This window comes from Sus scrofa, chromosome 15 (assembly GCF_000003025.6).
Source record: "Sus scrofa isolate TJ Tabasco breed Duroc chromosome 15, Sscrofa11.1, whole genome shotgun sequence".
Classification (NCBI taxonomy): domain Eukaryota; kingdom Metazoa; phylum Chordata; class Mammalia; order Artiodactyla; family Suidae; genus Sus; species Sus scrofa.
This window is the reverse complement of record NC_010457.5, coordinates 104608036-104631748: the sequence shown is the minus strand read 5'-3', so window position 1 is coordinate 104631748 and position 23713 is coordinate 104608036. Positions and strand designations below refer to the sequence as shown.

Sequence of the window (23713 nt, the reverse complement as noted above, 5' to 3'; positions counted from 1 at the left end):
GGCATATGGAGGTTCCTAGGCTTGGGGTCTGATCGGAGCCACAGCTGCCAGCCTACACCACAGCCACAGCAACGCAGGATCAGGGTCGTGTCTGTGAGCTCATGGCAATGCCAGATACTTAACCCACTGAGTGAGGCCAGGGATCAGACCCGAAACCTCATGGTTCCTCATTCGTTTCTGCTGCGCCGTGACAGGAGCTCCGAGTTACCCAGTTTTATTAGTAGAATTAAATTTGCTGCAGTTCCTGTTGTGGCTCAGTGGAAACAAATCTGACTAGTATCCATGAGGACACAGGTTGGATCCCTGGCCTTGACCAATGGGTTAAGGATCCGGTGTTGCCATGAGCTGTGGCGAAGTTTGCAGATGCAGCTCAGATCTAGCATTACTGTGGTTCCCTAGCCTGGGAACCTCCATATATCATGGGTGCGGCCCTTAAAAGACAAAAAAAAATTTGCCTGGTTCTTAATCTATGTTGTTCTTTCAAAAAGAAAATACTGACTGCCAGATAAACAATTTCACGTAGCCTGATTACACTAATATTAATGTCTAGTTTTGATATAAAACAAGTATCTGAAACTAAGAACTGACTTTGCTTTGTCTACTTTCAGAGTGAGTTAGTAGAAGAATACTTTGAAGCCCACAGCAGTTCAAAAGTTTTAACTTCTGATAGAACACTGCAGAAACTAAAGAGAGCCAAACTGGATCAGGTATGTTACAAGGAATGTTACTTCTTTTTTTTTTTTTTTTGTCTTTTTGCCATTGCTTGGGCCACTCCCTTGGCATATGGAGGTTCCCAGGTTAGGGGTCGAATCAGAGCTGTAGCCGCCGACCTACACCAGAGCCACAGCAACGCGGGATCCGAGCCAGCATCTGCAACCTACACCACAGCTCATGGCAACGATGGATCCTTAACCCACTGAGCAAGGCCAGGGATCAAACCCGCAACCTCTTGGTTCCTAGTCGGATTCATTAACCACTGAGCCACGATGGGAACTCCAAGGAATATTACTTCTAAATTTTTCTTATTGTAAGCTGAAAAATAGACTACATGACAGCAAATCTGAAGAGTAAGTGTACATGGCAGAATTACTACGCTGATCAAATGAAATGCAAATTAATATGATATAACTACTACATATTTTATCATATAAATGGTAAATGATTCACTGGGTTAGAATTCTGTTTGACATACTATAATTATACATATATAATTATTAATGTTTTTCTCTTATTATTTCTTCAGGGTTATAGTTTCCTTGATACCCATGTTATTGGTTTAACGCACATATTCATTGAATCTGACGCTGATCATAAAACAAACACCGTGATTTCTTTCAGTCACAAGCCTTGCAAAAAGCAGAGGGTATTCTGCTTCTTGATATTATGGAAAGCCTGTCCAGTGCAGTAACAAGGTTACTGTATATTATGGCCGGTGTTTCATTTTATTAAAAAAAAAAAAATACCATTCAATTAGACTCAGGGCTTTGACTGATACCTCACTAAGAGAGGACACAGTAGCATCTGAATAAGAAAATCTTTCATTAGAAAGTGGGCTTGATAATTTAAGTCAAGAAGAGATTGATATTGGCTCAGAGAATATCAAGATTTTATTATTCACTGAACCTAGAATTCAGTGCAGTTTTCCATGGTATACAGGGCTTTTTGAGAGTTTTTCAGGCTCTAGAACAGAGAGAGAATACAGGGTAAAACCTTTATGACCTGCATGACATGGTGCTGTGTGGTTGGATTTTTGTTTTTTGCTTTCTTTTTTTTGTTTTTCTCCACCTATCTCATTGGTATTGCAACTCAAATCAGAGACTAGCTGAAATCATGTGTCAGGACCCCAAGTTGTGGAGTTTCCTTTTGGCACAGTGGGTTAAGGATTCAGTGTTGTCATTGCATTCGCTCGGGTCACTGCTGTGGCGTAGGTTCGATCCCTGGCCCACGTGCTTCCACACGCCACAGGCGTGGCCAACAAACAAAAGAAACCAAAAAAAGAAACCAAGTTGTTGCCAGGGAGAGAGGACACTAACATCTGCCTAGTACATGTGTTATATTTTTAGATAAGCAACACAGGGGAAGGATAAATGGATCTAGGGTCACAGTAGGACTTCATAGATCCTAGAGACAAAAAGACCTCTCGGAGGATGAAAGAAACCTGTTACCGATAATGAAGGAGAGGAAAGTCTTTCATTCATTGTGGACGTAGCTAATGGATACAGTTTCCATAGCATGTGTCGATAAGCATTTATAGCTCATGTCTGCAGGTCAACTAGAAGTTGGCTGATCCAGGATTCACTCCACACGTCTCTCTTCCTTGTTGAACCTCCTTGGAAGGCTAGTGGAGGCATGTTCTTCTCATGACAGTGTTGGAGGTCTAAGAGAAGTGGAGAAACTAAACATCGCTTAAAGCCTGGGCTCAAAACTGGCTCCGTGTCACTTCGGCCTTATTCATGTGGCCGAGAACAAAGTCAAAGAGCAGGGGACTGGACTCCACCTTTTTAGTGGAAGGGATTGCAAAATCACATGGCAAAGGGTATGGGTACCGGGAGGGGCAAGTATTGGGACTAGTAATGCGATTCCGCACAAAGTTTGAAATGAAGGTGCAAAAATGAGATGACATTTCAAAGTTTTCACTGAGCATGAGTGTGCTCTGATAATCCATTGTAAGTGACCACTGGAGATGACACGAGTGCTTTATCTGCTTTTCCAGGGCTCTGAACATCAGGAAAAAAATGTCAGAGAAATTCCTTAAAGCTACCTACCTACTTAACAGTTTTACACAGAATTTGTCTTGTGTGGATAAATAACAACAGTACAGGCTAGAATGCTTGGCATGTTGATTGCAGTTCTAGTCTTCAGTGTTAAAAGAATACTTTACTAAAAGGATAGAATCATGAAAACATGGTAATGCCAGGGTGAAAATGCATATACAGCTTTTTGATAGAAAGAGCTTTTGAAAATGAGCCGTGAATTTTACTCATGATAATGGTAAATGATAAAGAACTTTAATGTTTTCTGAGAATTAATATTGAGCTGCTACCTTAAGCTTTTACATTTTTTCAAATCCATAGGTTTTTAAAAGAGTGTCTGGATTTGTTGTCAAAGCTGGGAGGCAGGTTTAATCATCTCCTTATGGTAATGATTTTTTTTAGAAATTAAAGCCTTACATTTGGGATTTATGGTCATGTAAATGGTTCTAGACAAAACTTAGCAAATTCTTTATTGTTTTACATATCTGTACTAAAAAAGAATGTTTAAAACATTTTAAGAACGCAAATCGTGAAATATTATGTGCATTCAGTTGATGTACTCATTACCCAACCTGATTAAAGTCATATTTCCAGTAACGGTCCCTTCTAACCTCTGCTTCTAGGGAAGTACTTTTAGTTTGGATTGATTGATGTATGTGGCTTGAGAGTGATTTTCTTCCCACCCTTTTCCTTTTTTTTTTTTAAAGCAAACTTTGCGTAACTTATTGAGCAAGGTTTCTCCTTCCTTTTCTGCTGAACTTAAACAACTAAATCAACAATATGAACAGTTATTTCATAAATGGATGTTGCAGTTACAGTAAGTACTATTATTGCAAACCTTTGTAAAATAAAGAATAATAAATATTTACATAAGTCTATGTTAAAATCAAAGCAATTTGACATTTACTTTCTTTTTGCAATGAACTTTTTTGTTTATATGTAACAATTTGAAAAAATGGCTGTTTTCCCAGTTTTATGACTCAAATGTAGAAATGTTGTATTATTAGATGACTTTTCTCAGTTTTCAAGATATTTGTCTTTTTTGCGGGTTTTTTTGTTTGTTTGTTTTTTTGTTTTTTGTCTTTTTGCCATTTTTCTAGGGCTGCTCCCATGGCATATGGAGGTTCCCAGGCTAGGGGTCGAATTGGAGCTCTAGCCACCGGCCTACACCAGAGCCACAGCAATGCAGGATCCGAGCCGCGTCTGCAACCTACACCATAGCTCACGGCAACTCTGGATCCTTAACCCCCTGAGCGAGGCCAGGGACCGAACCCACAACCTCATGGTTCCTAGTCGGATTCATTAACCACTGCGCCACGACGGGAACTCCTTTTTCATTTTTTTAAAATAATGATTTTTATTTTTTTCCATTATAGCTGGTTTACAGTGTTTTGTCAATTTTCTACTGTACAGCAAGGTGGCCCAGTCATATATACATGTTATACATTTTTTTCTCACATTATCATGCTCCATCATAAGTGACTAGACATAGTTTCCAGTGCTACGCAGCAGGACTTTTTTCTTTTTTCAGATACCTCAGGTTAAGTTTTAAGTTTCCATTAAGACACCTAGAAGAATGAATAAAATTAAAACATAGTATTTTTTCTATAATTACTTTTATATTTATATTGAAAGGGACCTTAGTATATAAGGAAGTGCTTCAAATGTATGCTAAAATGAGAATGTGTGGTAAGAACATAGAAATTGGCACAATGATCCTGGGGTTTATTATGCTAGTAAAACGATTCTCTTCCCTGTTAGGACATCACCTTATCTCAATAACTCTTAAGGGATCTGTTCATTATCAGTTTATAAGGCAGGTCTTCATTCCATCCCCATCCTCTAGCCCACCAATTCTTCTTTCTTCCTGTGTGTCAACTTGGATAACTTGATTTGCTCTGCTTCCCAGCCCAGACCTCATAGTCACAGTCAGCCACTCAGCTGCTTCATAGTCAGCTACTGCAGTAGAATTGCTAGCTCTCTGAATTCCCTTGCTTCTTTTTTTTCTGCTGCTTCTTCCTTGCTAACCTCTGCCTTTGGGGTCTATTTCTAGGCTATCCTGTATTGCTACAGAGCATCACATAAACACTTTCTGATCGACTGTAAACAATCATGGCGTTGACCTTTGGCTTGACCCCTAGTGCTTAGTGTTCTGGGTCATCTCATTCATTCTCTTGGCTTCAGTTTGGCTTTTTGTATGTCATTCCCATAATGGTATCTCCAGCCCAGCTAGATCTCTCTCCTCCGCAGCAGACGTGAATGTATATTGGAAGTTTCCATGTGGCTGTCCTGTAAACAATTCAACATACATAAAATTTAACTCATCTTAAACCCATCATCCCCATCTGTCCCTACTCCCTGATGTAGTGAGTGTCACCCATTCATGCCCATGCCAAAAAACTAAGTTCTTCTTAATATTCCCCTTCATTTACCTTCCATGTCCGATCATTCTTCAAATCCAATTGATTTGACCTATAAAGCTCTTGACACCTTACATTTTTCTCCATGACACTAATTCAAGTCCATAGCCTTTGGCGGTTTTACCCTCCTTTCTATCCACTCCCCCACTCAGCCAGTGTAATCCTTTTTTTTTTTTTTTTGGCTTTTTTTAGGGCCACACCCACAGCACATGGAAGTTCCCAGGCTAGAAGTCAAATCAGAAATGTAGATGCTGGCCACAGCCACAGCAGCTCAGAATCCAAGCTGCATCTGTGACCTACACCACAGCTCACAGCAACACCAGATCCTTAACCCACTGAGTGAGGCCAGGGCTTGAACCTGCATGCCTCGTGGGCACTAGTCGGATTCATTACTGCTGAGCCATGACAGGAACTCCAAGTGTAATCTTTCTTAAAAAAATAAAATGTTCCTTTCTTACTTAAAACCTTTCACTTAACAGCTGACTACTTTTTGTTTTGTTTTAAATTTTATTAGAATATAGGTGACTTAAAATGTTGGGTTAGTTTCAGGTGTACAGCAAAGTGAATCAGTTATGCGCATACATATATCCATTCTGTCTCAGATTCTTTCCCCATACAGGTTATTACAGCGTACTGAATAGATTTCCCTGTGCTGTAACGTAGGTCCTTGTTAGTTACCTATTATACACATAGTAGTATGTATATGTTAAGCTCAAACTCCTAATTTATCCCTCCCCCTTTGACTTCTTACTTTTAAATGCTCATATCCCATAGAATAAAATCCAATGACTGTCTTAGTTAACTTAACAAGACCTTTGTGACCTGGCCCCTGCTTACATTCCCAACTTAACCCACCTATTAAAACTCCCCTTCAGCCTGTGAAACTCTGTAGTGCCTTGTACCTCCCTTGTTCTCCCTTGCCTCCAGGCATGTATCACTTGAGAGGTAATGGGAGCTGGAGAGAAAGCTACTGAAAGCTGGAACTATCATCTTGGGTATGGATAAAATTGTGGAGTTCCCGTTGTGGCTCAGTGATTAACGAATCTGACTAGGAACCATGAGATTGCGGGTTTGAACCCTGGCCTTGCTCAGTAGGTTAAGGATCCCGTGTTGCCGTGAGCTGTGGTGTAGGTTGCAGATGCAGCTTGGATCCCGAGTTGGCTGTGGCTACAGCTCCAATTAGACCACCAGCCTGGGACGCTCCATATGCCATGGGAGCAGCCCTAGAAAAGACCAAAGGGAAAAAAAAAAAAAAATGTGCTTTTGCTTTATGTAAGTTGGGAATCAGTACAGTTACTTAGCCATGCCAGTTCTTCCTGTATTTTTTACAAGCTTAGATTAAGGAAACTGGTTAATTATCAAGTTGTCATCTAGTGGTACCAAAGTTTAGGAGTTCCTTGGTGGCCTAGTGGTTAAGGATCCGACATTGTCACTGCTATGGCTGGGGTCACTGCTGTGGCAGGGGTTCGGTCCCTAGGCCCAGGAACTTCTGTATGCTGCAGGCGCAGCCAAAAAAAAAGTATTGAAGTTTAATCTCATGAATGCTCTCTTTCTTACAGCTTAGGGTTCAACATTGTGCTTTACGGTTTGGGCTCTAAGAGAGATTTACTAGAGAGATTTCGAACCGCAATGCTGCAAGATTGCATTCATGTTGTCATCAATGGCTTCTTTCCTGGAATCAGTGTGAAATCAGTAAGTTTTAAAAATGCTAAAAGGAACATCATACCCCCTGCCCGTCCATCCCCCCAAGTTAACGACGATCCTCTTTCAAGTTCTGGAGCATTCGATTTTTGTTTTTTGTTTTCACACTAGTAAGATTGCGTCGTGCCTTACATCATGTGTTTGAATCAGAGGGCTGGAGCCTTGAATCCCCATCCTTAAATTTCCTATTCGGTACCTGAAAATGCATTCATTCCTAAGGAAATGTTAACTTTGTTTACTACACTGAATACCCACAGTACTTCTCTGAAGGACAGGATTATGGGGGACTTCAGTTTTATCCTGCTTCTCTGTCACTTTGGTACTCTAAAAATATGAAAATATACTTAATAGTTTATAGTTCTTCCATCATTTTTATTCCAAACGCTCCTATCTCTTCATCATTTGAAAATTAAACTTTTTACGTGCTGGATATATAACCAATGTAATACTCCTTTTTAAAGGTATCCGCAGTGTCTGTGTCCTCTTTTCTTTGATAAATCTATAGTTTTCTAATATTTCTTATATCGTTGAGGTCTTTTTGTTTTCTTTTGTTTTTACTGCCTGCTTATATTATCTTTACACTTCTGCTGTTATCCCCTGTTTCCTTTTAGCCATACTTATACCAAAAAAAAAAAAAATTAGACAAGTACTGGGAGAATGTTTGAAATGATTTTTTAGACTTTGAGGGAAATCCAAGTTCGTTTTTAATTTATAAAAGGATTAATTTGCTAGTTATAGTTGTCCTACATGACAGAATAAGTGATAATAGATGCACCTCTTGCCCTTTTATGACATAGATCCTGAATTCTATAACAGAAGAAGTCCTTGATCATATGGGTACTTTCCGCAGCGTGCTGGATCAGCTAGACTGGATAATAAACAAATTTAAAGAAGGTAATGTGACGTAGAGGCTCTCGTTTTTTGGTGAGGGGGCGGGCGTTCGGATTTTTTTGGCCATACCTGTGCCATGTGGAAGTTCCCAGGCCAGGGATGGAATCCAAGCCACAGCTGTGACCTACCCCAGTGTCAGATCCTTAACTCACTGCACTGGGCTAGGGATCAAACCAGTGCCGTTGCAGCAACCCGACCTGCTGCAGTCAGCTACTGCACCACAGCAGTAACTCTGATGCTCTAGTTTTAGGGTAAAGCCAATCATATACTTGTATTTATTTATGTACTAATATACACAAAAATGAGGGTTATTTTAATAATGACACTTCTCTCAGTGATGGTTTAGATTTCTTTAAAATAATTTGTCCCTTCTTTTTCTATGAACTTTTTCTGCAAACTTCCATTACCTAACAGGAAAGAATTATTTACCTTGAATTTATATAGCCAAAGTCTCCTATTTCAGAATAATTTTCACTTTTATTTGGGCAGTGTGAAGTGCTCCAGTTAATTGGTACATGTTTGTCTGATATTTTTACATTATTTAATATGTTTATAAAGCATTCTTATTTCTTTATCCTGAGTAAATATCAATGCATTTGAATGAGTTCATATACTAAAATCTGGGAAAATCTGGGAAAAAAACATTTATTGTTCTTTTGGTGTGAATATTTTGGTTACATGAGTGTTTCATATAACCAAATGAGAAATAAAATTAGGGTCCAGCTATTGTCATTTAGTTAAAACTTAAGAATTAAATGGAGTGGAGTTCCCATCGTGGCACAGTGGAAACGAATCTGATTAGGAACCATGAGGTTGTGGGTTTGATCCCTGGCCTCACTCAGTGGGTTAAGGATTCAGCATTGCCATGAGCTAGTGTAGGTTACAGTCATAGCTCAGATCTGGTGTTGCTGTGGCTCAGGTGTAGGCCAGCAGCTACAGCTCAGATTCAACCCCTAGCCTAGGAACCTCCATATGCGGTCCTAAAAAGACAAAAAGACCAAAAAAAAAAAAAAAAAAAGAATTAAATGGAGAAATTGGTTATGCTTAACAATTTGATGGATAATTTCAATATTGTTTGTACAGTCATTAAAATAGGTACCTGAATCATTTCATATATATGTAATAGGTATTGTATACAGTATTATAATAAATATATTTATTATATAATCTATAACATATAAAATATATTTATATAAATGTTATATAATTGTGGATTACATCAATGTGAATTATATAAATTATAATTTATATTACATATATAGTAATTATATTTGTTTACGTATAATTTAAATACCGATTATGGTGACTTTTAGAATTTAAGTAATCTTCAACTTTTAGAATGTGTTGTCTCAGAATCTTTGTCACTATATCGTCTCTCTTCTCTATCTGCAATGGAAGAGACATTAACTTATTCTAAAAGGCTCATCTTCCACCATAAATGACAATGTCCCATTTCTTTCTTTCTTTTTTTTCTTTCTTGTCTTTTTGCTGTTTCTTGGGCCACTCCTGCGGCATATGGAGGTTCCCAGGCTAGGGGTCAGATCAGAGCTGTAGCTGCTGGCCTACACCAGAGCTACAGCAACGCGGGATCCGAGCCACGTCTGCAACCTACACCACAGCTCACGGCAACGCCGGATCCTCAACCCACTGAGCAAGGCCAGGGATCAAACCTGCAACCTCATGGTTCCTAGTCGGATTCGCTAACCACTGAACTACGACGGGAACTCCAACCAATGGGTTTTAAAACATGCATAGAGCTTCTTCCATCTTAAAAAATATTTACGTGATTTTGCTGCTCTTCCATACTATTTTATTTCCCTATATCAATCATATGAGTTTTTGAAGACATGTCCTGCCTTCAACTCCAACTTTTTACTTATTTCCTTCTTGTTTCTATGCTACCCGAAGTGTGTGCTTGAGGATCACCTGTAATTTCCTCCTTTCTAAACAAACTGACTTGCCTCATCCTGTGTTTATCTTGATCTCTCTAGTATTTGATGATGTTGACATCATCATCCAAACTCTTCCTTCACTGACTTTTATGGTGTTTTGCTTCTCTGACCTTCTGATGCCTTGAGCAATATCCTAAGCCTCTTCCTCTCTCTTTTTTTTGTCCCTTGGACATTGTGATAATAAGAGTTTGCTATAGTCGCTCTTAATACTTAATGAGAAGAACTCTTTCTGGGGGAAGATGTTCCCCCTCCACTCCCACCTTGCAATTCAACATGCACAAATTCATATCCAGCCCAGTGTGCATCTCGCTTTATTTCCTGTGCCTTACTAAAACTGCTTTCTTCATGGTCTGCTTCAAGTCCTTCCCGTCAAGTCTCTTACTGCTCCAGTCCTTACTGATTTCCGGTGAATTTCTTTCAGTTAAGCCTTTAATAATGTCTTGCCTATTTTGAGTGACCGATATATCTTCTCAAATAAATTGCACACCCCTAAGCAACAGTTATTTTGTCCTATACTATTTTGATATGTTCTTTAATACATGGCACAAGTACTCACTGTACTCACTGAAAATAATAATTGAACTATTTTTCCTTTTAGATTCTTCCTTAGAACTCTTCCTTCTTATCCACAATTTGGATAGCCAAATGTTGAGAGGAGACAAAAGCCAGCAAATTATTGGACAGTTATCATCTTTACGTAACATATATCTTATAGCATCCATCGACCACCTCAATGCTCCTCTCAGTAAGTTAAAATATGACTATTTTTCGTTCCTGAGATATCAGTCTTACAAAATTAATTTTCTTAATTTTTTTTTTTTTACTTTTTTAGGTCTGCACTCATGGCATATGGAAGTTCCCAGGCTAGGGGTCGAATCAGAGCTGCAGCTGCCAGCCTACACCACAGCCACAGGAATGCCAGATCCGAGCGGCGTCTGTGACCTACACCACAGCTCACAGCAACGCCAGATCCTTAACCCACTGAGCGAGGCCAGGGATCAAACCTGCATCCTCATGGATACTGGTCAAGTTCTTAACCTGCTGAGCCACAACGGGAACTCCAATTTTCTTAATGTTTTAAGTTATAATATTTTTTGTTGTTGTTGTTGTCCTTTTGCCTTTTCTAGGGCCACTCCCTCGGCATATGGAGGTTCCCAGGCTAGGGGTCTAATCAGAGCTGTAGCCACCAGCCTACACCAGAGCTCACGGCATTGCCAGACCCCTATCCCACTGAGCAAGGCCAGGGATAGAACCCACAACCTCATGGTTCCTAGTCGGATTCATTAACCACTGAGCCATGATGGGAACTCCTTAAGTTATAACATTTTAAACTGTTTTTAGTACACTTCTTTGTTATGTGTTTAAAGATATGGTTGCCAAAAATGTAAGTGTCTTCAATCTCATTTAGAACATAATTCATAGAAATAAAAATTTAGGTAGTAAACGATGTATTTTACAAGCCCAAGTTTCATGAAGGAGAGGAGACCCAACTATTATTTTGGTTTCTTTCTACTCTGTGGTGTTATAACAGTCATACATTTTATTCAGAGACTTTGTGATAATCCTATAAAACAAAATGTTAAATTATTAAATTTTTTAAAAGAATCCCTTAGTAGCACTAATATATTTTTACTTGTATTTAATATACAAATAAAGATTCAGATATTGATTAACCATGAAATTAGATTGTGAGGTACAGATTGGATGGGGAGATAACAAAAATGAAAATTTCCAGGATTCACTTAGTGTGATTCACTTAATGTTTTCTTGTTCTTTCCTAGAGTGGAATCTAGTAACATGACAATAGGAAAATAATTAGTAATGCTTATTTTCTTTGGTCATGTGCTCTAGTGTGGGATCATGCAAAGCAGAGTCTTTATAACTGGCTCTGGTATGAAACTACTACATATAGTCCTTATACTGAAGAAACCTCCTATGAGAATTCTCTTCTGGTCAAACAGTCTGGATCACTACCACTTAGTTCCCTAACTCATGTCTTACGAAGCCTGACCCCTAATGCAAGGTAAGAATGAAAACGACAGTTTCTTTTTTTAAAAAACACTCCGTACATTTTAGGATAAACACTGCTAGGTTTTGATGGTGATTACTAAAGTCCTTACTCAGATTGCAGGATTAAGAGAAATAGTAGTAATAATAGTTGGATTATGCAATAGGCAGACTACTCAGTAGTGATCTAAATTGCCCAATAATAAATAAGGGTACCAACATTTTTGTTCTTAACAGATTTTTATTTATTTTTATTTTTATTTATTTTATTTATTTATTTATTTATTTTGCTTTTTAGGGCCATACCTGCGGCATATGGAGGTTCCCAGCCTAGGGGTCCAATTGGAGCTACAGCCACCGGCCTACACCACAGCCACAGCAAACACCAGGATCTGAGCCACATTTGCAACCTACACTGCAGCTCATAGCAATGCCAGATCCTTAACCCACTGAGCAAAGCCAGGGATCGAACCCACAACATCATTGTTCCTAGTCAGACTCGTTTCTGCTGTGCCACGATGGGAACTCCTTAACAGGTTTTTATATGTCTGAGTAAGAGTGTCTCAGTGGTCATCGTAGAGGAAAAAGCAGAATTTTGATGGGTTTTAAACTTAAATTTGATTTTTTTTTTAATTTTTAAAATTAATTAATTAATTTATTTTTTTGGTCTTTTTGCTATTTCTTTGGGCCGCTCCCGCAGCATATGGAGGTTCCCAGGCTAGGGGTCGAATCGGAGCTGTAGCCACTGGCCTACGCCAGAGCCACAGCACCTCGGGATCCAAGCCGCATCTGCAACCTACACCACAGCTCACGGCAATGCTGGATCCTTAACCCACTGAATGAGGCCAGGGATCGAACCTGCAACCTCATGGTTCCTAGTTGGATTCGTTAACCACTGAGCCATGACGGGAACTCCCAAAATATGCTTTTAAAAATTATCTTCTAGGAGTTCCCACTGTGGCACAGCAGGCTAAGGATCCGATGTTGCTGCAGCTGTGGTATAGATCGCAGTTGCAGCTTAGGTTTGACCCCTAGCCTGGGGACAGCTAGGTGGTACACCTGAAAAAGAAAAAAAAATGTGTTCAAGAAGAATTTTTTAAAACATGGGAAAGCCAATAATTGAAAAGTTGAGGTACAGAATGGTGTCTAACATATGTCAATACGTGAATTTATGTTTTCACCCTGCCTCCTTCCCCAAAGACTCGAGAAAGGCAGCAAACACAAATAGCAGCTCCACGTCAAATGTCAGTGGCTGTTATTTTAGAATTACGGGATTCATATTTTCCTCTTTAGTTTTTATTCTATATTCTGAGTTTTCTATGGTGGATTTTAATCTGTGGCCTAAAAAAAAAAATACAGTTAACTCCTGAACAGTGGGGGCCTAATCTGTGTCTAACTTACAGCCAGCTCTCCATGTGTGCAGCTCCTCCACGTCCACAGATTGTAGTAACTCTGGACTTTGTAGCCTTACAGTGTTTACTGTGAAAAATGCCCACCCATAAGTAGATCCCCGCAGTTCAAGCCCACGGTGTTCAGGGGTCAGTTCTACTCCTAGATTTTCCTTATGAGGAAATAGAAAAGCTTCTTTAAGTAGCTAGGATATGCTGTTCCTTGGAGAAATGAACAGAGGTTAACATAGGCCAAGTGTTTCACGCTTTGTGCATTTTACTCTCAGCTATTAACATTCTGGATGTGAATTCCTGTTTTTTTGTTTGTTGTTTTCCTTAGGGGGATTTTCAGGCTACTGATGAAGTATCAGCTGGAGAACCAGGATAACCCTTCTTACACTGGTATCTAACATTTACGATAGTAAACTGTGTGACTTTTGCTTCATCCCATAAATCCCTTTTTGTAAAATCTAATCATGGCGCTGAAGTTTTTCACACACTGTGCTCACTGCGTCTGCCATATGGCAAATTTTCAAGCAGCCCCACAGATACACTGCTGAACAGGCTGTTTGCCAAGATGAACTGAAAGACACCCAGCTTACTGTGCTGGCTGTGGATGCGTGTCTACCAGTTACACATATTTCACATGCTGGGCGTCTTAGGTGATTTTCTTCCCTTTGAGTAAAAATAATGTGTTAATTCAAATACGTCTCAATAATCACCCAGTTCTCATTTGACTTACTTGTTCCCTCTTTGAAGAGTTCGCTTTACTCACACTGTTTAGAACTGCCTGTAGAATTGTATACTTGGTCACAGTTGACTGCTTGCAGGCCGCCAGTTCTCTGTAAACACTGTAAGCCAGTTTCAGTATCCTCTCATTTTGCTTCTCCTAGAGGTACTCACTTAGTACTTGCTGACTGCTCTGGCATACTTTGGTAATAGCACTTTCTTTCTCTGTTCTTTGGCCTAAGTATCTATATATGGGGTCATGTCTTAAATACTGACTCCTGTTCTCATTTCCTCTTGAACTCTCCAGGACTCCCTTTCCAAGATTTTTACCAGCAGTGTCGGGAGGCATTCCTCGTCAATAGTGATCTGACACTTCGGGCCCAGTTAACAGAATTTAGGGACCACAAGCTTCTAAGAACAAAGAAGGTGAGACTTTGCTGCTATGGTATTGTATGTATGCCAGGAATGGTGGCTCTCGGTTACTTAAGAAAAAGTATGCAGGATTGTGAAACTGAGGTTGCATGATGACAAGGATGCACTTAGGCCGTGTGCCATCTGAGCTCTGGAGAAGGAGGCCAGGTAGAAGTACTCTGCTTCAGAACAGAGCAGACTTTATGACTTCCTGTCCAGAGGAATAATAGGCCATTAGAAGTAAGTCAGACACCCCCTCAGGAATCTAGGCACAGTGGCCCTCCTTGCTTGCGGATGACAGGTACTGGTTCTTATTCCTGAAGGGCCTGCGGCATAAAGTTTTGCAGAGAAACACACACGGAGGAGAAAACTGTCAAACCTTGAACACTGTTATTTCTATTTTTAACAATGAAAAAAGATCATTGTCGGTGTGCTAACCATTTATTTGCTCCTCTCTCTTGTGTTGGATGTAGACAAGTTACATCTGAGCTATTTTGTGAGACCCTTAATGAAATGAAGAATTCCAAAGACAAAAAAAAGATAAGAAAGAAGTCAGATAATGCTATTCCCTTTCTTCTCCTCCTTCCAGCCCATTCATTAATCCAGTCTATATTTATTCAGCACTAGCTTTATATCAGATATTGCACTAAGCATTAGGATACAGTAGTAAGCAAAAACCTAGTTTCTTTGCTCATAAAGCTTAACGTCTAACAGAGGAGATGGGCATTTGTCAAATAATCACACACAAGTGCATTTCTGTGATAAGTCTTATGATCAGAATATGGTTCTGGGAGTTCCCGTTGTGGCTCAGTGGGTTAAGAATCCAACTAGTATCCATGAGGACAAGGGTTCGATCCCTGGCCTCGCTCAGTGTGTTAAGGATCTGGCATTGCTGTGAACTGCGGTACAGACTGGCAGCTGTAGCTCCCATTTGACCCCTAGCCTGGGAACCTCCATATGCCACGGGTGTGGCTGTAAAAAGGAAAAGAAAAAAAAAAAAATGGTTCTGCAAGAGCCTTTTACGATAGGTGGATTTGACCTGGTTATGGATGTCAGAAGAGACCACTGAATTGAGACCTAAAGGGAGACTGGGAGATAACCCATCAGAGAGGGAGGGAAGAACATTCCAGGCAGGAACAAACAGCATGTAAAGAGGCCCCAGAACAAAGAGGTGGCCAGCATGGCACAAATGAAGCTGAACAGATAGCAATGTAAAGGCTAGACCACACAGGACTTTTAGGCCAAGGAAAGCGTTTTAATCTTTGTTCTAAAATAACAGGAAGTCATTAGAAAATTGTTCTGACAATGGTGCAGAGAGTGGAATGGGGCAGGGCAAGATGGGGACTGCACAGAGTCAGCGCACAGAGGCCAGCTAGGAAGCTGTGAATCTGGGTATGACGTAATCTGGACCACAGTCAACAGAGAAGAGTGGTTGGGTTCAAAACTGACAAGAATCGATAGATTGGACGTGGGAGCCAAGGAAAAGGAAGGTGTCTAGAGCAATTCCTGGCTTCCGGCTTGTAAATAACCAGAGGTGGTGGGATCAGTGGATGAAAAACGGGAAGAGCAACATTTTGGGGGAGACAGATCATCAGTTCACGATCTTCGTATGTTTGGACTTACTGTATTTGAGGTTCTTCTGAGAGTTCCACATGGAGATGCTGGCTAGGCACCTGATTCCTGGGACAGGAAACCAGAGGAAAGATCAAGGCTAGAGATAAAATATTATGATTCCTACATACTTAGTTTATAGCTGAACTCAGGCATTGGTGAGACTACTGAGAAAGAGGACATACAGTGCGATTAGAGGACCAAGAACTAAGCCTAGAAGTGTGTGACATTTAATGGCCAAGTAGAAGATAAGCCTGCAGGAATGAGAGAAACCGCCCGAGAGCCAAGAAGAAAACCAAGATGTCACAGAAGCCAAAAAAAGCATGTTTTAAGAACGAATAGTCAGTAGTGTCAGGTGCAGCCAAGAGGCCAAAAAGATGAAGACTGAAAATACATAATAAACTTATTTATTTTTGGCCAGGCCCACAGTATGCAGAAGTTCCTGGGCCAGGGATCTATCATGTAGCACAGCTATAACCAGGGCCACAGCAGTGACAACACTGGATCCTTAACCCACTGAGCCACAGGGCAACTCCACATAATGAATTTAGGAATATGGAATTTCTTGTCTAAGCAAGAGCTGTTTTGGTTACATGATAATGGTGGCAGTAGGTAGGTTGGCCTGGGTTGAGTGAAAAGTAAAGGAATGGAGACCACTATTCACAGACAATGCCTCTGGAAAGGTGCCGTGGTTGTGACACTTGGAGAGGAATGAGGAGTCTAGTGAGGGTTATTTTAAAATGGGAGATACCTGAACCTATAGCCAATGGCAAGGACCCAGTTGTAAGGGACTAAAAGAGCAGAGAAGTCAGGAGTTCCCGTCGTGGCTGGTGGTTAGCAAATCCGACCAGGAACCATGAGGTTGCAGGTTCGATCCCTGGCCTTGCTCAGTGGGTTAAGGATCTGGTGTTGCTGTGAGCTGTGGTTGACACGGCTTGGATCCTGCGGCTTGGATCCTGCGTTGCTGTGGCTCTGGCGTAGGCTGGTGGCTACAGCTCCGATTAGCCTGGGAACCTCAATATACCACGGGAGCAGCCCCAGAAAAAGGCAAAAAGACAAAAAAAGAAAAAACACAGAGAAGTCAGTGATGGAAGACTTTAGAAAGGGCAAGATGGTGAAATAAACACCCACCTACTCATCTTTTAGTTTTCTTCTCCACTATAAAGTGGTTCAACTACAAACTCAGTGTATTTAAATATATATATATGTTGCCTGTATGTCCTCTGGCCTTAATTTTTATACTTTATATAAAGTATTAATGAGGTCAAATCCATTTTTTTGTTTAACCTACAGTAGGATTCAAATATATCTCTTATGAATGACTAACATTCAGGGTATTCTTACATCTTTTAGGGAGGTGATGGAGTGGAGTATTTATTGATTCCTGTTGACAATGGAACACTGACTGATTTCCTGGCAAAGGAAGAAGAGGAAGTTTGAAGCTCTCCTATATTCTTGAATCTTCTGTGGAAGAGTTGTTGTACCCCAGCTGCCACTCCTCTAGTCTAAAGTGTCGTGTTTACATCCAACATTAGACTCTTTTTCTGATGTCCAAGATTTAAAATTGGGAGGGGGGCATGTCATCAACTAGCACCTTGCTTAGCCTGCTGGTGTACGTACCATCCTAGTACCATCCCACATCTATGCAGTGGTCCTCAAGCTGGAGAACACGTGCCTTTCATTCATTACCTCTCTGGAGACTTCTTGCTGGAATGAACAGTATGCTCAGGGACTATTTGGAACTGGATGTTTTTGAATTTTTATACCAGAGATGATATTATTCCTGATTTTTTGAGGGCCCTTTAACACGCCTGGAACTGTTTGCAAACAGGCTTGTTCCAGAGTGTGGAAGCACAAAGACAATGGCATCACGTAAATCTGCTTTATCTGCTATTCCGTATGTCAGAATTGATGACTACTTATAATAGAGAAGGCAGATCATCTCTTACTGCTTCTGAAATGGTTCAACAAAAGGTGTAAGAAGGGGAAAGTAGGTGCTCCAGCTTTTCTCCTTTGGGATTTAGGCTGCGTGCTGGTAGAGGAAGGAGGAGCACAGTACTGTTTCAGTTGGGAGAGTGGGAAAAACAGGACGTGTATACAGGGTGCCTGCCCATCCCAGAAAGCACATGAACAATGACACATCATGCTGCTCGGGACAGTAACGTCTGTGCCATCATCTTCATGACACAGTGAGAAGCCAAGCTAGAGAAACAATCTCGAATTACATTTTAGTCATTTTTTCCAAGGCAACAGAAAATAAAAAATTAACTATTCTTGTATATCAGTGTATTTTTCTTTGTGTAACATGCAGATGAGCAGCATGTTAATGACTGGCTTTAAATTAATCTTGATTTCCCTATCACGTAGGCCTAAAACTCACTGTTAAGACATTTCAGTTTTTTAAAGTGATCATTTCAAGCATCCTAAATACTCACACAAGCCTTCTTGTCTTCTAGGGAAGAAAGGAAGGCCGACCTTGGCTATGTAGTCAGCAGACAGTCTTCACAAACTCCCTGAAATAGTTCACACTTGGAAATGAAATTCTTTGCTAAAATATCACTGTAATATAATGCATCACCATTTTTCACTCATTTCTTAACCTTGTCAACTCCCTTTATGAAAATATTTCCCCAGATGCTTAGAATTTTTAAAATAATTTCTGTGTCATATAATGAAGTAATTCTATGTTAAATCCATGTATTAAGAGGTTTCCTTTCCCTCTTTAATTTCTAATCGAAGTATTTAAATAAGTTTGTAGATGAATATGATTCTAAATTTTTAAAATTGTACCAAAGGATAATCAATGAAAAGTCAGTTTCCTTAACCATTCCCTGATCCCTTGGTAGCCATTGACAGCAGTTTGGGCTTCTTCCAGAGGAATTCTATGCACATCCAGGAGCATTTGTCTATATTTCTCATTTTAAAAACACAAATGGTGACATGTGATACTTGCTGGTTTGCACTTTTTTTTGCTTAATATATCTAGTTTATAATAACTTACAGTATAAAAGTGTACAAAATCTTTATTGACCTAATGTGCAAACTTTGCATTTGCTCTTAAATATCAACTGGTTTATTTTTATAATTTTTGTGTCTATTTGCAAGCAGTATGTGTGAACAGTCTTTACTATTAATAAAAAATAATTTGGATAGACTCTTTTTTCTTCATTTATAATACTGGGGTTTTTTTTGTTTTGTTTTGTTTTTTTTGTCTTTTTGCCTTTTCTTGGGCCACTCCAGCGGCATATGGAGGTTCCCAGGCTAGGGGTCTAATCGGAGCTGTAGCCACCGGCCTATGCCAGAGCCACAGCAATGCGGGATCTGAGCCACGTCTGCAACCTACACCACAGCTCAAGGCAACGCCGGATCGTTAACCCACTGAGCAAGGGCAGGGACCGAACCCGCAACCTCATGGTTCCTGGTCAGATTCGTTAACCACTGCGCCACAGCGGGAACTCCTATAATGCCGTTTTTTAAAAAATATCTTGAGTTTCAAAAAGTTTGAGTGCATCTTACAGCTCTGATGATAATCTTGGCAGAATTAAATATGCTCTTCATCAACTCCTGTCAACATCAATGTCGCTTAAGTTCTGCCAGTTTGTTAAGGCTCCAGACTTCTGCTGTTACTTCTGGACACTGAACCGGAAGAGACTCCTGAAACCTTGAAAGATTTTTCTGACTATTCTTTTTTTTTTTCTCCCCGCTTTGGGCCACACCTGCAGCATATGGAAGTTACCAGGCTAGGGGTCAATCAGAGCTGCAGCTGCTGGCCTGTGCCACAGCCAGAGCAACGCAGGATCTGAGCTGTGTCTGTGATCTTCACCACACTGGATCCTTAACCTACTGAGTGAGGATAAGGATCGAACCTGCATCCTCATGGATCTCAGTCAGAGCCATGAAGGGAACTCCTTTCTGGCTGTTCTTAATAAAATGACTAAAGTAGGCCAAAAAAAAAAGGCACAGGGGATGCAGGATGGACATTTACACTCTATAGACATGGCATGATACTGAATTTCTTATGCAGGGAGTACTAAAACAATTTTTGTGGAACTCCAGAAAGCAGACTTTCTTTTGTTATTTTAATATATGAATATTTCATTCATATAAGTTTGAAGGATGGTTAACAGATTTTGCTTACCTTAAAAAAATTACTAACGAAATTTTAGAAGTCTACAGTTGATCCTTGAACAATACATGTTTGAATTGCGTGGGTCCACTTATATGCAGATTATTTTCCAATAGTAACTAATACAGCACTACACATGGTTGGCTGAGTCCACAGGCATGTAAAAAGAAACTGAAAAAGACAAAAAAAAAAAAACCTATAAGGAGTTCCCATCGTGGCGCGGTGGTTAACGAATCCGACTAGGAACCATGAGGTTGCGGGTTCGGTCCCTGCCCTTGCTCAGTGGGTTAACGATCCGGTGCTGCCATGAGCTGTGGTGTAGGTTGCAGACGCGGCTCGGATCTGGCATTGCTGTGGCTGTAGTGTAGGCCGGCGGCTACAGCTCCGATTCGACCCCTAGCTTGGGAACCTCCATATGCTGCTGGAGCGGCCCACGAAATGGCAAAAAGACAAACAAAACAAAACAAAAAAAGGATCCAACTGCAATAGCTTGGGTCATTGCAGATGTTTGGGTTCACACCCCAGCCCACCACAGTGGATTAAGGATGGGCATTGCCATAGCTGTGGGGCAGGTTGCAGCTGCTCCTTGGAGTCAGTCCTGGCCCAGGAACTTTCACAGGGCAAAATAGTCAACAAATAATGCTGGAAGGGTGTGGAGAAAAGGAAACTCTTCTATACTGTTGCTGGGAATATAAGTTGGTGCAGCCATTGTGGAAAACTAGTATGGAGGTTTCTCAGAAAACTAAAAACAGAATTACCATATGATCCAGCAATCCCACTTCTGGGGATATATCTGGACAAAACTATAATCCAAAAATATATATGCAGGAGTTCCCTCATTGCACAGCAAGTTAAGGATCCAGCATTGTTACTGCAGTAGCTCAGGTCACTGCTGTGGGACAGTGGGAACTTCTACAATTCATGGGCACAGCCAAAAAAAAAAAAAAAAGATATACACACCCCAGTGTTAATAGCAGCACCATTCACAATAGCCACAACATGAAAACAACCTAAATGTCCATCAAAAGATGTCAACAGATGATGAATAAAGATGATACGGTACATAAATACAATGGAATACTGCACACAGCCATAACAAAGAACAAAATAATGGACTTTCCTCATGATCTGTTGTTGTCACTGCAGTGGCTTGGGTTGCTGCTATGGCCTGAAGTTGATCCCTGGCCCAGGAACTTCCATATGCTATAGGAAAGGCTACAGAAAAACAGTAACAATAATGCCACTTATAGCAACATGGGTAGACTTAAACTTTATCATACTAAGTGAAGTCAGAAAGAGAGAGACAAATACCGTTTGATATCACTTAAATGTGGAATCTAAAATATGATACAGGAGTTCCCACTGTAGATCAGTGGGTTAAGGACCAACATTGTCTCTGTGAGGATGCAGGTTCTGCCCCTGGCCTTGCTCAGCAGATTAAGGATCCGATGTTGCTGCAAGCTGTGGCATAGGTTGCAGATCACCTTGGATCCAGTGCTGCCATGGTTGTGGTGTAGGCCTCAGTTGCTGGTTTGACTCCTGGCCTGGGAATGTCCATGTGCCACAGGTGCAACCATAAAAAGAAAAAAATATATATAAAAGAGGAGTTCCCGTCATGGCTCAGCAGAAAGGAATCTGACTAGTATCCCTGGCATCGCTCAGTGGGTTAAGGCTGTGGCATTGCTATGAGCCGCAGTGTAGGTCACAGACACGGCTTGGATCTGGCATTGCTGTGGCTGTGGTGTAGGCCAGCAGCTACAACTCCAATTCGACCCCTAGCCTGGGAACCTCCGTATACCTGGGTGTGGCCCTAAAGAAGACAAAAAAAAAAAAAAAAAAAAAAAAAAAAGACACAAATGAACCTATCTAGGGGACAGAAACAGACTCACAAACACAAAACAAACTTGAGGGTTGCCAAGGGGTGGGGGCATTAGGGAAGGGATGGAGTGGAAGGTTGAGGTGAGCAGATGTCAGCTATTATCTATAGAATGCATAGAAAACAAGGTCCTACCGTATGGCACAGGGAACTATACTCAATACCCTGAGATAAGACATAATGGAAAAGAGTATAAAAATGTACATATATGAATCACTTCACTATACAGCAGAAATTCACACACATTGTAAAGCAACTATTCTAAATCTACTATATATATACTTCAACAGAACTTTTTTTTTTTTGTCTTTTTGCTATTTCTTTGGGCCGCTTCTGCAGCATATGGAGGTTCCCAGGCTAGGGGTCTAACGGGAGCTATAGCTGCCGGCCTACGCCAGAGCCACAGCAACGTGGGATCGGAGCCGCGTCTGCAACCTACACCACAGCTCACGGCAACGCCGGATCCTTAACCCACTGAGCAAGGGCAGGGACCGAACCTACAACCTCATGGTTCCTAGTCGGATTCGTTAACCACTCTGCCAAGACGGGAACTCCCAACAGAACTTTTTTAATTCTGAAAGTTAGTTCAGAAAATTTGACAGCTGAAAGTAAATAATCCTGAGGGATATTTTATTTTTTAAAAACTGCATAGGATGTGTTTGGGGGTAATTTTAGTTATTTAGAAATGCTAGCATGCCAGTAAAGAAACTTTGAAAACATATTATAGTAATAATGTCACTCTTTAAACTATTTGGCAATGAGCATGCCCAGTCATAAACAAATTCTCTAATCCATTAACTCCTTCTAAAACTCTACCTAAAGAAATTAAACAACCTTCAACTTCCTGAGATCCTCACTGCCATTAAGAATCACTGTTACCAGAGTTCCCGTCATGGCACAGTGGAAACGAATCCAACTAGGAACCATGAGGTTGCAGGTTCAATCGCCGGCATCGCTCAGTGGGTTAAGGATCCAACGTTGCTGTGAGCTGTGGTGTAGGTTGCAGACGCGACTTGGATCTGGCATTGCTGTGGCTCTGGCATAAGCCAGCAGCAACAGCTCTGATTAGACCCCTAGCCTGGGAACATCCATATACCATGGGTGCAGCCCTAAAAAGACAAAAAAAAAAAAAAAAATCGCTGCTACAGATGAAATCACATTGCACCTTAAGGACGCCATATAGAAGAAAGGAGGGTCTGAGAGCCTCTGGCTTCAGGCTATTTCTTCACCATCCCCTCTAACCACGCTTTTCCTGCCTCCAGCTTTCCTCCCTGACAGTAATGAATGAATTACTTGGGCTTTTTCTCTAACTTAGTGCATTTGTTCAAGCTGTCCCTCTTGACTAAACTCTACCCCCTTTTCCCAGAAGACCCTCCCTATAAACCTCGTGTGTATCTTTATCATTGCTGCTTAAGAGTTTACTCTAATTTTCATCCAAATTCCTGGCCTATCCTCCCCACATCTCTGTATACCTGGCGCACAGAAAGCAAACAATGAATGAATGAAGCAAATACCATCAAGGCAGTCTCTCAAAGCTGCTATCTCATTCTCTCTACTTTGACAAAATTGACCATCTCTCACTGAAGCTTTCTTCTTTCCGGCTTCTGACACTTAGCTGTTCTCCGACCTTCCTTGGTGGCTCCTGCACCTGTAACTAGGGGGCATTTCATAGGGCTCACTCCTATTGTTACTTCTGCAGCAAATCAGTACTACAGGTGAACCACCAGTAACTTAGAAGTTAGGATCCCAAATTCTCCAGGAGATAAAAGACTGGCAGGAAAAGGGTCCTACAAAAAAAAATATAAAATTCTAGGTTTTCTCATCTTAGGTTTTTTTGTTTGTTTGTTT

General features: G+C 40.7%; 1 protein-coding gene across 3 annotated transcripts in view; it reads left to right on the top strand.

Moving 5' to 3' along the window:
- ORC2 (origin recognition complex subunit 2) overlaps positions 1-19022 on the top strand; it is a 43832-nt gene extending 24810 nt beyond the window's left edge. For all 3 annotated transcript variants that reach the window (XM_021074955.1, XM_021074957.1, XM_021074956.1), the window contains 9 exons: positions 609-707; positions 3461-3570; positions 6733-6865; positions 7672-7768; positions 10316-10462; positions 11569-11740; positions 13453-13514; positions 14149-14267; positions 17217-19022. In XM_021074955.1, coding sequence (XP_020930614.1) covers positions 609-707; positions 3461-3570; positions 6733-6865; positions 7672-7768; positions 10316-10462; positions 11569-11740; positions 13453-13514; positions 14149-14267; positions 17217-17303 — 1026 coding nt within the window. In that variant the 3' untranslated portion in view covers positions 17304-19022. The remainder of the gene's footprint in view (positions 1-608; positions 708-3460; positions 3571-6732; positions 6866-7671; positions 7769-10315; positions 10463-11568; positions 11741-13452; positions 13515-14148; positions 14268-17216) is intronic.